The sequence below is a fragment of the Epithele typhae genome, assembly GCF_022376455.1.
Source record: "Epithele typhae strain CBS 203.58 chromosome Unknown BXZ73scaffold_270, whole genome shotgun sequence".
NCBI classification, from domain to species: domain Eukaryota; kingdom Fungi; phylum Basidiomycota; class Agaricomycetes; order Polyporales; family Epitheliaceae; genus Epithele; species Epithele typhae.
Window position 1 is genome coordinate 14,765 of NW_025954461.1, and position 16,116 is coordinate 30,880.

At 57.0% G+C, this 16,116-nt stretch overlaps 6 protein-coding genes across 6 annotated transcripts; all 6 read left to right on the top strand.

Moving 5' to 3' along the window:
- Nucleotides 1-210: 210 nt before the first annotated feature.
- BXZ73DRAFT_109672 (uncharacterized protein) lies at nt 211-1,769 on the top strand (the record flags this gene model as incomplete). The annotated part of the gene is made up of 5 exons (XM_048017306.1): nt 211-264; nt 313-423; nt 478-534; nt 587-799; nt 858-1,769. The coding sequence occupies 5 exons, from the start codon at nt 211-213 to the stop codon at nt 1,767-1,769; spliced, it is 1,347 nt and encodes a 448-aa protein (XP_047870721.1).
- Nucleotides 1,770-3,033: 1,264 nt separating this feature from the next.
- BXZ73DRAFT_59520 (uncharacterized protein) lies at nt 3,034-3,495 on the top strand (the record flags this gene model as incomplete). The annotated part of the gene is made up of 1 exon (XM_048021688.1): nt 3,034-3,495. A coding segment is annotated over one exon (462 nt), but the record flags the coding sequence as incomplete, so codon positions are not given.
- A 2,764-nt stretch (nt 3,496-6,259) lies between these two features.
- On the top strand, nt 6,260-7,882 carry BXZ73DRAFT_59510 (legume-like lectin family-domain-containing protein; the record flags this gene model as incomplete). Its single annotated transcript, XM_048021685.1, has 11 exons — nt 6,260-6,358; nt 6,453-6,514; nt 6,567-6,597; nt 6,651-6,698; nt 6,755-6,817; nt 6,873-6,966; nt 7,021-7,054; nt 7,114-7,231; nt 7,283-7,373; nt 7,433-7,535; nt 7,597-7,882. 11 exons carry the CDS (start codon nt 6,260-6,262, stop codon nt 7,880-7,882), a joined length of 1,029 nt encoding a protein of 342 aa, XP_047870723.1.
- A 504-nt stretch (nt 7,883-8,386) lies between these two features.
- BXZ73DRAFT_84126 (uncharacterized protein) lies at nt 8,387-9,795 on the top strand (the record flags this gene model as incomplete). The annotated part of the gene is made up of 7 exons (XM_048023969.1): nt 8,387-8,629; nt 8,679-8,834; nt 8,887-8,965; nt 9,016-9,124; nt 9,176-9,275; nt 9,340-9,380; nt 9,429-9,795. 7 exons carry the CDS (start codon nt 8,387-8,389, stop codon nt 9,793-9,795), a joined length of 1,095 nt encoding a protein of 364 aa, XP_047870724.1.
- A 521-nt stretch (nt 9,796-10,316) lies between these two features.
- On the top strand, nt 10,317-13,374 carry BXZ73DRAFT_59523 (lysophospholipase; the record flags this gene model as incomplete). Its single annotated transcript, XM_048021689.1, has 7 exons — nt 10,317-10,703; nt 12,503-12,703; nt 12,765-12,863; nt 12,918-12,968; nt 13,020-13,049; nt 13,112-13,186; nt 13,243-13,374. The coding sequence occupies 7 exons, from the start codon at nt 10,317-10,319 to the stop codon at nt 13,372-13,374; spliced, it is 975 nt and encodes a 324-aa protein (XP_047870725.1).
- A 756-nt stretch (nt 13,375-14,130) lies between these two features.
- Nucleotides 14,131-15,955, top strand: BXZ73DRAFT_109677 (HET-domain-containing protein; the record flags this gene model as incomplete). The annotated part of the gene is made up of 3 exons (XM_048017307.1): nt 14,131-15,093; nt 15,151-15,894; nt 15,944-15,955. 3 exons carry the CDS (start codon nt 14,131-14,133, stop codon nt 15,953-15,955), a joined length of 1,719 nt encoding a protein of 572 aa, XP_047870726.1.
- Nucleotides 15,956-16,116: the final 161 nt, after the last annotated feature.

Consider the following 16,116-nt stretch of genomic DNA (forward strand, 5'->3'; position numbering starts at 1 on the left):
CCCCCTTTGCCTTTCCCTTCGCCGCTGCCCGATTGCTCTCTTTGTTTCCACTCGCGCGATCGCCCCCAAACGCCTTGTCGCTGTCAAGATGGTATATGCAAGACGATGCGAGATGGTCTATACATCCCCCGAAGATACATCTACTATTCAGGTGAGCGCGAGTCATGTTTGCAAGCTCAGGTGCTTATTTTGAACATATCAACTAGCACTATGAGCGAACCTGGATCAGTCTCGAACACTGACGGCACAAATGCTGGAGATTCGGTACGTGTTCGGGAAAATCAGACTCGATGTTATGCTCACTCGACTTAGGCCCAACCACCAGTTCGCCAAGCACCAGGACCCTCCCCAAGTGTGCTGGGAAAGCGCGAACTACGAGGACGATCCACGATGACGGGAGTAAAGAGCGTTAAGACGTCTGAGGTGAGTAATGGCAAACTTATAAGCTCATAATTGTGCTCTAATCTTGCCACTCAGACGTCAACTCCGCCACCTCTACAGCTAGTCGAACCAAAACTAAAGTCTCAATATACGGTACGAGTTCTATTTCCGCTTGTGCATTGCCCTATCCCAATGGTACGGCCAGGTGGAAATTCGCCAACCTCGCCTGCCGGAAGCAGGGGCCTCTGGCGGTGCGAAGAAATCAGGGAATACTACTGTTGCACCAGATACAAAACAAGTCCCCCCATGGGTGAGACTCCTCATCCGTATCCCTGCCACCGCGAAACGCTCCACCACCGAACAGTCCAAAAGTCAGTCTACCGCGGCTAGCGCGTCAGACTCGTCCCAGATCTCTCAGGTGGGTCCACATCCCGCAATATCAGCTGCTCAACTGACCTGCTGTGGTTTCCGACCAGTCTTCTGGCAACGTCGCTGAACAGTCCGTTATCCCTCATTCCCCTCATCGAGGATCGCCGCTTTCCGACCGCCAACAAGAACCGGTGGTTACGGGCGTGCAAGGGTCACAAGAGGATCCCGATGCCTTGATGGATCAGGATCGCCCTGTTCCTCAGTCCCGCTCCGACATCTTGTCTGCTGCTTCCTCCGCCTCCTCCGCCTCGCAGTGCGCATACACGGCAGGGCAAGAGGCAGCCCTCCTCCAACTCGCCGAGCTGGTCAAGCAGCAAGCCCTAGCCGTCGTCGCAGCTGAGCAAGAAGCAGCCAAGCAGCGTGTTCTTGCCGCAGCTGTCCCTCAGCTCTCTGGGGTGAGCGTCTCACCCGGTGCGTCTGACCTGCCAGGAGAAGCCCCTCAGCCCTCCGGAGTGAACGCCTCCATGCATGCGCCCCGTGCGTTCCACCTCCCGCAAGATGCTCCTCATGCAAAGGCAGGCGAGGCCGGTGCTGCACTTCATCTTGATGGCAACGGCCAAGACATCCAGATGGGAGACGACGACCATATCCAGACCGACGACGACCATATCCAGACCGACGACGACCATATCCAGACCGACGACGACCATATCCAGACCGACGACAAAGCCCCCATTCCAGTCGACAGCGAGGATCGTACATCCACTCCCACCGACGCCTACTCCTCGACCAACGAGGACGAAGACCGCCGCATCACGCTTGATGACCCGGAGCGCACCCCCACAGCCTCGCAGAACTCTTCGTTCCATACGACACGCCTCCAGGCTGAAAACCGTACGCCCACTCCCACCGACGATGTCTACTTCTCAGCCGACGACAACGAGCCTGGTATCCCAATTGACGACACGTATCGCACGCGCACAACCTTGCCACGGAGTGCTCGGCGTGAGGCTCATTGAGGCTCTGCCCTTTCACCTCATGTATCCTATATCAGTGCGGCCCCACCCTCCCCGATCACATACCATTCCTACGCATCGTTATCTCGCCACAGCAGCCTTTCGCAACCCGAGCTGGGATCCCCGTCACTCAATATTGGTGTGGACCCCCCGACGATTTCTGATGGTGAGACGGAACGTTCGTTCAGAGTCCGATCCCCCATGCCCAACCCGCGCCCTTTCGTGCCCAACCCGCACCCTTCAGAGGTGAGGTTCACTTGTTTTGTATGATTTTTATCTGGACTCACTTGTCCATCGCAGCCCCCAAAGTGCAGCCACGACGCGCTCCCCGCCTGGGCTGAAGTACTCATGCGGCAGGGACGCCAATTGATGGCAACCGTGCAGAATATCGCTGAAGATCGTCAACACCTCATACAAAGTGTTGCTTCCCTCGTTGAGACGAGCCACAATGAACTCTCGTAAGTTGATTACCACACTCCATCCATTTTATGTCACTTAACGAAAGTTTAGTGAGATGATACAAGACGCTGCCTCGACAATAGAGGAGAACCTCACCGCCGCCCTGACTGAGCACATCAACGGAGACCACTCCCATACACCGGTGCAAGGGTCACACTCACGCGATAGCGAACAGGACGCTGATACGGATGACAAGTACGAACGTCTTGTCCTCACGGAGAAGCAGAAACGTCCCCCACCCAGTGCCGCACTGATCGATCCCAAGAACGAAGCTGCGGTGAAGTTCTTGAGGGTATGTGCTTTCGAGTTTAGGCTGTGGCTTGCGTACCTAATGCGCGAACAGGACAGCATACGCGATCACCTATACTCTCTGTGTGGAGTATCAAAGCCCCAAGAGCTCGTGACCAAGCAGCCTCCCATCAGCAATTTGCTGATGTTGAGTTACGAAGGTGGCTTGGACACCCTGAAGTGCACCCGGCAGTCTTTCCGCATCGATTGGCAACGTCCCTGGCGAAGCAACACCCTGAACAAGCTTGCTCGCGTCGTCTTCATCAAGGATTTCATGGACGTTTTCAAGACTGACTACGTGAGCAACTCCAAGGTCGTGGTCCCTGCCAGTGTCTTCAACTCCAAGAACGTCACTATTCTCCTCGACAAGCATGTGCACCAGCTACGTTCAAAATACAAGGCTGCGCTCGATCCTCCCGATCATGCGAGGAAACGCGACGTGAGCAAGAGGAAAGCCATCGCCACTCGCCAGAAGACTGTGAGTACGACGACTCTTGTATAGTAACACCTCTTCTGATAGCGTTTGTTCCAGATCCTCGAACACCGGAACGTTGTCGTCGTTCGGATCGCGATACGCCGTCATATTCTGCTCTTCTCCATGCTCTCTCCATGCCACATGAGCGGGGACGAGACCGATGGTGACGTCAAACAACACCCGCCTGTGTTTCGTATCATCCTGGCGCGCTGGCAGAGCGTGGCCATGAGAGCGTTCCTCTGGAAGCTCGATGCTATCTACCGGGCCGACTGGGCAGCCCCCTCTGTCATCCGCACCACCCCCGGCAACCCCCCTCGCCACCGAGTCTTCAACCAGCACAGCAGAGTTGTCGAAGGCAGAGCGCCTGTTGGCTTATGTCGCAACTGTTATGATGCCGAGTGGCTGCAGTCCCTCCGACCTCATATTCGCGACGCCCTCCAGGTCATCGACAAAGACTACGACTTCACCCTTCCTGATATTCCCGCTCCTTCTCACAGCGGCTTCTGAGGCACGCCTACTGTGCTGAGCTTGTGGTGAGTACCCACTAGTCGTTGATGCCGTCTGCTCCCTGGTCCCTAACGGCTTGATTTACAGTAATTGCCCCATCTTGTTATATATTTTAGCCTTTGTGTCGACGTTGGTCATGACCCATGTAGTCTTAAATTCCCTCGCCCCATCACTCTGCAACTTCGCGCGGATTGCGTTGCGATAGGTGAGTAGAATGTCCGATGCGATAGCTACGCGGAGTTGCGGCGTAGCTCATCGTAGCTACGGTCTGCCGCGTCGCGGCGCTCCGACGCAAGCTATGAGCAGCTTCGAAACCATCGGGGCTTCTCATAGCTACTGCGCCGAGACTCTCATGCGGCGCATGCCCCGTATGCACCGTCTTGGAGCCATTGGAACTCGAGCGGGTGGCTGCGTAGCTACCCGGCGCTACCTGGAGCTCCTCCGGCGCTACCTGTAGCTACCCTGGAGCTACCAGCCGCTACCAGCCGCCGGAGCTACTCGATTGCGGCTCTCCGACGGCAACCACGCTTCCCACCGAGATGGCAGCGCGTTTCGGGACCAACCAGCGCGCATTACGGTCTACCGCGATGCGCCCAGGGCGCAGAATCGCGACACTGTGGATCACTCCAGATCCAAGTCCGCGCTCCGACACCGGGTAACAGTTCGCAGGTGAGCTCCCTCACCAAACGCATCGTCGAATGCTCTTGACTCATTCTTCTTTCATGCAGTGCTCACCGGCAGGAACCTGCACCGACGCCAGGCGCCCTTGTCGTTGACTGTGTAAATCGTTTCGTAGGCACTCGTGAAGCTGTTGTAGCATTTGGATTGTCATGAGCGTCGTGAAATGCACCGAACTCACGCCACGGGCTGGCTGATTTTGTGCGTTCTGATCACCAACATCAGCACGCCCACAGGGTCAAATGGGGGCGTCTTGGAAATGTCAGTAGCCAGTTACCGTCGTCACCAACATTTCCAAGAGCGGGAGACATTCTTGGTCATGTGAACCGGGCTGCAACATTTCCGAGATGCGGAAATGTTTAAGTCATATGACCTGCTCGGCAACATTGCGGGTTCTGCGGCATGTTCAGGGCCGGGCTTGCCGGCGCACAACATTCTTTTCAACATTTTGGAAACTCAAACACAAAGCATGGCGGGGACGCGGAAATGCTAGGGAGATGTTAATGGACCGTTTATATATCCAAGGCTCACAAATGTTATTGGCGGAGTCTCGCCCAGGGGTCAATACAATAACATAGTCGGGAACATTTTCCGATCTCGGACGCCCCTCGCCTGCCCGTCGTGACGGTCTTGTCCGGCGATACCAATCAAACACCCTCATGTATCCCTATAGATCCTGAGAAGTGGCTGCATGACTCCATTGACGAGCAGAGGTGTGTACTTCGTGGTACAGCATACACCGAGTGACGGGACGTATTGGATGTGTAACCTAGTTCAAGGCGATAGACTTTACTGAGGGGCGCTTGTCAAAGCCAATGGACAAATCTTGGATTGGCTATCCATCGTGCACCCTTCATCGACATTGCTGAAGCCCTTAAACCAATCGGCGCCTCATGGTCCGTGTGCTGCCACGCGACACGCGCGAGCATGCCCTCCAGATCGTCTCGCTACACCCGCAGACACTCCACCGGTCCTAGGATTGGTGGAGGTGCCTGCCACGGACAAATCACCCCTTCACTCTTCCACAACATGCACACCGGGTGCGTACTGCTTTGAGAGGACGACGTCGCCTGAGGGTTGATGTCGCTAGAAGTCGGCGTGGGCACAGACTTTTCGCGGTCACCGCGCAGCCAGCGCGTGCAGCGGCGAGAGTGCGTCACTCCGATGAGCAGTTCTGCGACCTGACCAAAGATGAGTCAGCGATGCATCGCGAGGCCGTCCGAACTCCGAAGTGACGAATGGACAAGAGTTGCAACTCGCCAGAGGATATCTTGGCCGTCCGACACGCGACCCCCGCCGTCTTGCTCGCGGCCATCGGAAATACCAAGTTCGGGTCCACTGGGGGCGCATTCGCAGGCGAGGGCGGCCGCTACGGTAGGAAGGCAGGTGCACTTGAAGGACATCTGATGCGGGTTGCTCGAGATGGGACCAACTGTCCAAAGAGAACAGACGACGCGAGATCCAGAGCGGGTTCTCGAATCCTTCGGCGTCTCATGGCAAGGAGGGGGAATAGGCAAGTGATGTTGGGTGTCTGAACTGTAAGGTCGGCGGATCAAAAAAGAACAGTGAATGAGTACAGATAGTAAAGACAACATATGCATACGATACGTACATCGCTGCCGAGCCCTCAGTCTCCCTCCATCTTATCCTCCGCTAGCAGACGCCAATACTCGGCACTTTGATCGAACAGGTGAGGGCTACTTGATATGCTTGTATACAACCTTCAGGGTATTGGCAAGGGTCTTAGACTTGGTACGTCGATGGTGTGGATATGAGAGCAAATACGAAGTGTAGAGGAGCTGGGAAGTCGAAGCAGAGTACTTGATTGCGACGTCGATTGGATGTCGAGGACCCTCAGGTCACCATAAGAGACCCCGATCACCAGTCACGTGGTACGTGCTCTGCCAGCCGAAAGCTCCCTGAGTGCACAGGCACAGGACGGCTACGTGCATCCACCACCCGCCCCGTCGTCGTCGCACCTGCTCTCGCTGTGTATTTCTAACTTAACTATCGCCCATCTCTCTGCTAACACTCCCTTCCCCGTCCCCTCTCTGTGGTGCTCTGGCGACGCCTCAACCTTCCAGCCATGCTCATCAAGACGTTGCTCTCATGTCTCCTCCTTCCCTTGGGCATCATGGCCGCGCTCGACGACAAGGCGCAGCTAGCCAACCGGACTATTGATCGTGTGTGTAATTTTATCGATTATGTCGCTTTCTGGTGTTTCTCCTGCACGTGTTGAGCAGGAGGTGTGTGTGACTGGAGGCTTACTCCGATGACAGACCATCTCACTTCGGACACACTCAATATACCCCCCATACATTGACCAAGACTTGCAAAATCGGTCCGTTTATCTTATTGCCCCTCCTTGGACCAACTCTCACAACTTGAGGCAGCTGGTGGGACTTTGGTGCCGATGCCTACGTCGTATGTCCCTCCCACACCGTCGTATCTTGAATTGCCAACCTACACCTCCGCAGAACACCAACAAATACATTCGTCTCACGCGTGCCCGGGCATCTCAAATGGTGTGTTGTCCGTTCGGTTGGTTGTTAACACATCATATCGAATGATTCTTTGCTAGGGCTGGCTTTGGTCGCGTGCCCCTCTCACTGCGTCTAACTTCGTACTCGAGATCGAATTCAAAGTGAGCCTACCCTTCCCATGCACGCTGCTTTCATTGCCGACTTACTCTGTACTAGGTATCGGGTGACAACAACCATCTGTACGGCGATGGGCTTGCTATCTGGCTGACAAAAGATCGCGCTCAGCCGGGCCCTGTGTTCGGTAGCAAAGGTGAGCTTGAAGAGCGTCCGGTTGCATGTAGCTACTCATAGGCGGACGTTTCAGACAATTTTGAAGGCCTGGGTCTCTTCCTTGACACGTGAGTCTCTAGTCCTCTTGGTCTAATTGAGCCATGTATAACTGTATGCCCTCCCATAGTTACGCCAACTCGCGGCATCCCTACTCTTTCCCGCGCATCAACGCCATGCTTGGAGATGGCAAGACATCGTACGACCTCGATAACGACGGCGAGAAGAACTCCCTCGGTGCATGTTCAGTGAGTGCATATCCATATCAGGATACCTGCTCTTCAACCACGCGCACATAGGCAAACTTCAGGCGTACAAATGTTGCAACCAAGCTCAAGATCACCTACCTTCGTGAGCAGTACTTGAACGTGAAGATTCAGTATAAGGCCTGTGCGTATTTTTTTTCTAATTGCTCCCCTCTCATGCGTAATATTCACACATGCTTCTAGGGGACGAGTGGACCGACTGCTTCACTGTTCAAGGTGTCACTCTTCCGCTTGCCCCTTATATTGGCTTCTCCGCACTCACCGGTGACGTCTCGGATAATCACGAGTGAGTAGCCTCACAATACCCTCTTTTCACCCTTGCGCCGCTGACAGATGTGACCCTCCAGCATCATCAGCATCACCACCTACTCCGCCATCCTCTCCTCCCCAGACGCTCAGCGCGACAAACTCACAGGAAACGCTGGTCGCAAATTCGGGATCAGCCAATCTTCGTCGTGGACCTGGACGTTCGTCAAGCTCTTCCTTTTCGTTGGCGTCGTGGCCGGTGCGCTCTACGGGTACAAACAGCACACGCTCAGGCAATCGCGCGGAGGACTCGGCGGGGGGACGTTCGGGAGTATGGGCCGAACGATGCAGGGCCTCGGTGGAGCTTTCGACAGCAAGCGGTTCTGAAGTGCGAATCGCTACTTTCGAAGAACTGTGCGGTTGTGACCCACCGTGTATGTACGTGTTGGACTCGTCGGATGATAAATATTGCACTCTACAAAAGATTTGCCCTACCCGATATCAGCGCGAGTGTTCACCTTCAAATCGTGAGCGATACATGGCAGTACATACTCCACGGTACGAGTCTCAGTCAAATTGCGTTCATCTCACTTACCCCCAACAGGTGACCAATACTCAAGCGGCTATGTCGCAACCATATGGCTTCTGAAGCTCATTGTCGGGTACGGCATCCCGACATCACAACCCGCGCTCCGAATCCGACCACACAGAGCGCGTGACATATCCCCATTCAACATTCTTGACAGCCTCAGGCACATCGATCCCTGGCCCGCACCGTCGTCTCATCATCGCCAAACTCGGGCTCCACGGTCAAGTCATATGTCATTGAAGGAATAATACCTTGAGGCGCAAGGCCCGTTGAGACCACCTCTGGCCCCGCATCGTTCAGCGATGGTCAGCGTCGTCGAGGCGGACCTCATCGCAGGTTTTCTAGAGTGCATCCTCTTCGGCATCTTCTTCGTGCTCTCTACCACCTCACTCGCCCTCCTCCTGCGGAGACACCGCGAAGCACACAGCAAGCCGGCAACGTCGAGCTCAGTGTCAAGCTTGTCTAGGTGGGCGGCGGCGATGTGGAGCCTGCGACATTCACCGCTCATCGTCGCCACTGGGTTGCTCTTCGCAACGATTACTGCGGTGCGTATCTGCCGGTCCTGATTTCCCAACAGTGCTGAAGTACTTGCAGCATTGTATCGTCACTGCGCGGAGGTTGATTCTCGCCATCGCCTACCACGAAACGCGCTCCGAAGCGGAGGCGTTCATCAGCGACCTCGGAGAGATCACGCAAGTCATCCGACTTGTCTTTCTCTTCATCGACATGTTCATCGGGGATCTGGTCATTGTAAGTACGTGCCGCATGACTGAAGTGCACATATTGAGCTGTTCGTATCAAGGCCTACAGGGTGTGGCACGTCTGGGGACGGCAACGGGGGATCATTGCGCTGCCTCTGTTGACCACGGTGGCACTTGTAGGTGCGTTGTTGTTCTCCACGGCTTGAACTAGGTCATGACTTCTCCGCCAGCAACGGGTATCGGTCTCATCCATCAATTTTTGCTCAGCGAGCCGGGAGGTACCGTCTTTGACCCCAAGATCAACCGCTGGATCACAGCCTACACGACCATGACATTTGGGTGAGTGCCGTTGACACTACGGTTTCCTCATATCTGATGTGTGAATGATAGAACGAACATTTACGGGACTGTGGTCATTGCCTACCGCATCTGGTCAACGAACAGGATGATCGTCGGATCCGGACTTCAGCAGGCCGGAGATAATGTTCAGGTACTTACTTGCTTTGGACAGCCGGCGCTGGCCTGTAAGAACATATCTGACCGCTTCCCTTCAGGGCGCGCTGGCTATATTCGTAGAAAGTGCTGCGCTCTACACGTGAGCTTTCTGCACTGTTATCTTCGGCACTTCTGACAAACTTTCCAGCGCATGGGGCATCTTCTTCGTGGTCGTGTACAGCGTCAAGTCCAACCTCCAAATCATCGGCACCAGCTGCGCGCCGTCGGTGCTCGGAGTAACCTTCATGCTCATCACTGTGCGTGTGGGCCTCGGATGGGAATTCGAGAGAAATGGGTCGATGTCAACGGGCTCTGGGAGCGTCGGGACCATCCAGTGGGCTAGACGTCCGCTCTCGCAGAGCGAGGCTCAGAGCGGCCCGATGCCCCTCAATACACTCTCCTTTGCGGCCGCGCATACAGCCATGTCCACGTCGAATGAAGGCGCAGATAGCAACAGCATACGCTCCAGACTTGAGAAGCGGACCGACGCTGGTGCATTGGATGGGACTGTCTGAGATGTGCGTACCGCCGTCTCTGGCACCATGCACTTGCTGATGATATTCGTGCATGCAGATTAAACGCACGTCAACATCTGCTCATAACGATCAAGGAGGCTGAGTCGGTCGGTTTTGGGGTCTCCAGATGTTTCCTTCCATGGACATCCTTTCGGTACCAAGTGCTCTGTGATTCGTATCGTAGTCCATTGGACAGCGCGCGCATCAGCGAAAACGGACAAGACTCTGAACGCTTCACGAGAAGCCCGCGAATGTGGTCTTCGATTCCGAGCGCGCCGCCCAACAAGGTTTAAATTTCTGACCAACGCCTGCCGCTCACACGTGTGCGAAGCCAGGCACCCGTCGAAGGCCGCGGAGCTGCGACCACCCAGTAGACCATCCATTGGGGCAGAAGTCACGTACATACCCACAGCTTGCGGCCAGCCCCACGCACGGCGACCGCACCTCCGCCTCTCGCTTTCCCTGCCCTCCCGTCTCCCGCGCACTCTACCCTTCCACCACCTCAGATCTCTCCGCACTCCATGGATACCGCCTCGACCTCCACGCCCGACGCGTTTACGGAAGCCTGGCTCCCGGGCCCCGACGGCACCTCATTCTACACGCGCACGTACGCCTCCGCGCCCTGCCCCGCGCGCGCCGCCGTCGTCTTCGTGCACGGGTTCTCGGGCCACTGCGCGCGGTACGAGTGGATGCACGGCGAGTACGCCGCGCGGGGCGTGACCGTCTTCACCTTCGACCAACGCGGCTTCGGGCGGACGGCGCTCGACGCGGAGGAGCGCGCGCGCACCCCGGGCGCGCTCTACGGCCGGACGAGCTGGCGCGAGCAGCTGGGGGACATTGAGTGGTGGGTGAGGCACGTCAAGGATCGGTACCCCGGCTTGCCGGTGTTTCTCATGGGGCATTCTATGGTGCGTGAGGTTCTTGATTTGAGTATCTGTGTACGCTGACGCGCGTCCCGAAGGGAGGGGCGCTGGCATTGGCGTTCGTGACGCGGAAGAGTGCGCCCCCGAGCGCGGACGCGGTGGAGATGCTGGCGGGCGTGGTGGCCTCGAGTCCGTTCATTCTGCGCACGAAGCCGACGGCGTGGCATGTGCGGTGGGCAGGGTGGCTCCTCAGTTTCGTCATGCCTAATCTCGTCTTGCATACACCCATCAATCCGAATGTGAGTGGTCGTAGACCTCTGTGGGCTCGTGTCTAACTCCGCGAAACGCGATTAGAATCTGTCTCACGACCCCGTGAAGAATGAAGCGAACTCCAAGGACCCGCGTATCCTCCACAAAGGTTCGCTGAGGTGTCTTGATGATATGCTCGGTGGTGTGAGTGATGTGCACGTCCTCGTAGATCGTTGATGTGCTCATTGCTGTGCATTAGGGTGAGAATTTGTTGCGGTACGATCACAAGCAATGGCCTAAAGCAATGCCGGTATGTGTTTGCACGCTTTCAAACTTGTGTCTCGACCCTTCCATGTGTTCGCTCTTAGGTCATTGGTATACATGGGACCGAGGACAAGGTATGAAGTCGATGGTGTCCATTGGCCGTCATGGATGAGCTCTGACATCGAATTAGGTTGCTTCCTATGCTGCATCAGACGAATTCTTCGAGAAACTGGATGCATCTGACAAAGAGTTCAAATCGTACATAGTGAGCTAGTGCCATGCTATGCACTTTTCGTTCCAAATGTTGACGTCGGATATATTCACAGGGCGGGTTTCATGAGCTTGCGTATGAACCTGAAGGCGTGAAGGAGCATTTCGTGGATGATTGTGTCTCGTGGGTCTTGAAACATTCAAATTCGTAAGTATGCTGTCTCCTTTTCTTATCGTAGCCAATACCATAAGTCTCCGCTGTAATTTCGGTTGGCCTTCGAGTTCTGCTCCGCGGTAAAGACGCTCTACCTGATGAAAATAGTGTTCCGTGGACGCAAATTAAAATTGACTGACGTCATACCGTAGGCGTAGTGCCTACGGGCGCCTGTGTTGACTTTTCTGATGGCGGTAGGCTTCAGCTTGCGAAGAGGGCGGATGTCACTTGGTACAGCTAGCATGAGTCTCAGTCGTGAAATTCTGCGTGGCATATATGGTAATAGTATGCGCGGTCGCCACCTCAGCATGCCCCTGGTTCCCCGAGGCACCTGTCCCGGATCACGCCTGGCGCGTAATTGGCAGCGCCTAGCACCAAGCAGCCCTTGTCCTGGGTCGACGCTCGTTTACCGCCCCCTCGCGTTTCTCCCCCTCTCACTCTCACCATGACCGACGCCTCAACCTCAAGCGCGCCCGCATACACCGAGGCGTGGCAAGCCGGCTACGACGGCACGCAGTTCTACACCCGCACCTACGCGCCCCCGAATGCGGCTCCACCCACCGCGGCGGTCCTCTTCGTGCACGGCTTCATCGAGCACTGCGCGCGTCACGAGTGGCTGCACACGACGCTCGCCTCCCGCGGCGTCGCCGTGTTCACGTACGACCAGCGCGGCTTCGGGCGCACCGCGTGCGACAAGGAGCACCGCAGCCGCGGGAGCTCCTGGGCGAAGACGAGCTGGCCGCTCCAGCTCGCGGACATCGAGTGGTTCCTCGAGAAGGGCGCGAAGGCGGCGTTCCCGGACGTCCCGCTCTTCCTGTACGGGCATTCCATGGTGCGTGCTCGTGTTTCTGCGCCCGAGGCGATCTTTGTGGGCGTCGTGGGGACTGATGTGTGGGCGGCGGTGTAGGGCGGGGGACTGGCGTTGGCCTTCGCGACGCGTCCTGGCGCGCCGCCGAAGCAGGAGACTCTTGCGCTCTTGTCCGGGATCATCGCGGGAAGCCCTTTGGTGCAACAGTCGACTCCAACCGCGAAGCCGCTGCGCGTCGTCGGAGGCCTGGCCAGCGGAGTGCTCCCTTGGACCCTCATTGCTACCCCGCTCATTGCAGACGTGAGTGTTATCGTCTCCTTGCGTGCACATATCCATATCTAACGTCACTTCTCCTTCACAGGATCTCTCGCACGACACCGCCGAGAACCAGAAGTATGTGGCGGACCCTATGGTCATCCAGAAGGGGACCCTCAGGGGAGTGAATGACATGCTCAGCGGGGTGCGTCTATAGTTCCATTGTCCGGCTTCCTGCGCTCATTGTGTGCGCATATAGGGTGACCACTTACTCGCAAAGGACTACAAGTCTTGGCCCAAAAACATGCCGGTGCGTGATGTGTTTGCCCTCGCCGCCTACTCAATCTGACGATCTCCGAAGCTTCTCATCCTCCATGGCTCCGCCGATCGCGTGAGCATGCCCACTAAAGGTCTAGAGGACAGCGGGGTGCTGACTACGCTGTGCATATATAGATCACGTCGCCCAAGGCTTCGCGCGATTTCTTCGACAAGGTCGAGGCGGAGGATAAGGAGTACAAGGTATTCGACGTGCGTCGGTGTGGCTTCTATGCGGGTGACCATTGGTGCTGAGTAGTGCTTTGTAGGGTGGATACCACGAAGTCATGCGCGAGCCGAACGGAATGAAGGAGGAGTACGCTGAGGCTAGCACGGGGTGGATGCTAGAGAGGGCGCAGAATTCCGGGTCGCGACCGGTGGGGGATGGGTCCAAGCTGTGATATGGCCATACTCACTTGGGATCCGTCTTCTCTTGGAGTGTGGCGCACAGATGATGAGGGGAGTAGGAATGATACCGATAGCATTGGATAGCGCCAGACTCAATACTGTGTAGCTAAGGCAATAGATCTAATAGTAAAGCCAATAGTAGGCGAGCAACAAACGAGTACGAGTGATGGTGAACCGTTATGCATAAAGGTTCTAGTGCGTATCAAGTCCGTGGGATCACGAAGATAACATGGTAGACGTAAGCGATACAGGATGCGGCTGTAAGTATACTCCGTCGAGCCGATAAGTAGCAAACGAGAGCGCCGTGAATCGGGCGCCGGAGCAAGAGCTTGCCACCGAAAATCCACCAGTCCGGACCCCTCTTTCACGGCGAACGCAGCAAGGAAAGCTGACATATGCGAGGCTTTTCTCCCACCCAACCATCACTTGTTGCCTGCATTCCCCTGACTATGTGCCTTCGGAAGGGCTTCTGCGTTTGCAAATTGAACGCCTACGAACTCAATACGAATTGGTTATTTCCGGTATGTCCGTGGTCAGGCCTCGCTGGCGGGGCGCTATCCCATCAAAGCCATCTGGACTATGTAGGCGACCAATCCGATTTGAACACGGCTTGTCCTCCAACCTTTGCCATCGCGTGCAACCGTGATGCTCCTCCGGTCAAATCCCTAGTGCGTACCTTTCGGTGCTCGTAAATCGCACGAGCTCCTGACCATATCGTATTCAACACAGACACCAAGCTGACATTCACCATGTGGCTCATCCGCACTCGCACCGGCGAACTCGAGCAGTTCAATGGTCCCAACGACGTTGAAGGCGGCTACGCCATTCTCTCGCACGTCTGGCAGCGGCAAGAAATGTCCTTTCAGCAGCTCCAGGCGCTCCAGTCCACCACGACCGGCGTCCCGCGCGACTACGCGTCACCAAAGATTCGCGAGTGCTGCGTCCTCGCCGAGTCGCATGGATACGAGTGGCTTTGGATTGACACCTGCTGCATCGACCGCACGAGCAGCGCCGAGCTCTCCGAGGCGATCAACTCTATGTTCGCCTGGTACGCGCAAGCCCAAGTCTGCTACGCCTATCTTCACGACGTCCCCTCCCAATCTATCTTCCCATCATCCACCTCGACGCGTTTCAGCAAGTGGACACCCCAGTTCCGCGACAGCCGTTGGTTCACGCGCGGCTGGACCCTGCAAGAGCTCATCGCGCCCCGCACAGTGCTCTTCTACTCGAGCGACTGGCAGATGATCGGGACCAAGGCAAGCATGGCCGCTCTCCTCGAGGAGATCACCGGCGTCGACGCGGACGTGCTCGTGCACCGCCGCCCCGTTGGCGACGTCAGCGTCGCGCGGCGGATGTGGTGGGCGTCGGGCCGGACGACAACGCGTGTCGAGGACGAGGCGTACTCGCTCATGGGCCTCTTTGGGGTCCACATGCCGACCGTCTACGGCGAGGGCCGGCGCGCGTTCCGGCGGCTGCAGGAGGAGATCCTGACGCAGACCTCGGACCAGACGGTGTTCGCGTGGGGCCACGTCGTCCCGTTCGGCACGCGGTTGTTCCGGGAGCGGCTCGTGTTCAGCAACTACCATGAAGAAAGCCACATATTCGCCCCGTCGCCGGCCGCGTTCTGCAACTCGGCCAACTTTGTGCCCATCCCGCTGCACCTTGCTGCGTCGCAGGCGTTGAAGGTGCTTGGCATCCGTGCTTCTGACAAGGTGCATACGCGCTGTGGACGTTGAACCTCTTCGAATGTTTATTGACTGTTTATACAGGTCCTAATGTCTCCCGAAGAGCAGCAGAGCCTCACAGCCCAGTACCTCCCCGACTTCTCCGTCACAACTCAAGGGATCCGTTCCCACTTGTTCGTCGTCTCCGGATACAAAGAGAGCCTCACGCTCGCCATCGCCGTGCTGGCCTGCCAGGAGGTCTCCTCACCGCCCTTCTCTCCACACTTCGTTCCTTCCCCGATCGCGCCACTTGGTCTCCTCCTCCGTCGACGACTGCACACTTTGGAACCCGAATACACTCGCTTCTTCACCGGGACCACCATCGCGGGAGAAGCGAAGTGGGCGCGCATGCGGTACCGTCTGGCTCCCGTTTCGCACGCGACATACATTCTGGCGGACGCGCACCCCGGATCGCTCGTCGCGCGCTGGCAGAACGTGTACATCTCGCACCGGGCGTCGTCGCGCTCGCCGTGGGCGATGACTGCGTATGTCGGCTCGCGCACTGGCACGAAAACCAGCCCAGGTGCGGAGGAGGACGAAGTCGACCTGGGCACCACCGCGCGGGACCAGGAGCCGAGGACGACGGCGTTCAAGTTCGTCTTCCCGCGGTGGCTCCACGCCGAGTTCGAGAAGCACGGCTTTGCGCTCCTCCAGCGCCGCGGGCTGCGCGACGCCGTCGACTCGAGCGGGAAGGGCGGCAGCGACCTCCCGTCCGCGACGTGGGAGAGCCTGCCCGTGGCGCCTCAGAGGATCTCGCCCATCCGGCCTGACCCCAAGACGAGGTTCCGTGTCAACCTGTCATCCTTCGAATTTCGACACCGCGCCGACCCAACTGAAGGATTTTGTCTGACCGTTGGCATCCGCGCTGGCGTCCCCTGGGCTTGTGTGGACTTCACTCGTCCCTCGTCATCAACAGCGAACACCTCTGGCTCTCCACCGCCAAAGCTCCCCACGTCAATTACTTTCCCCTCTTCCATCACTCCTGCCGCGAAAAACACCCCCGGCCAGTCA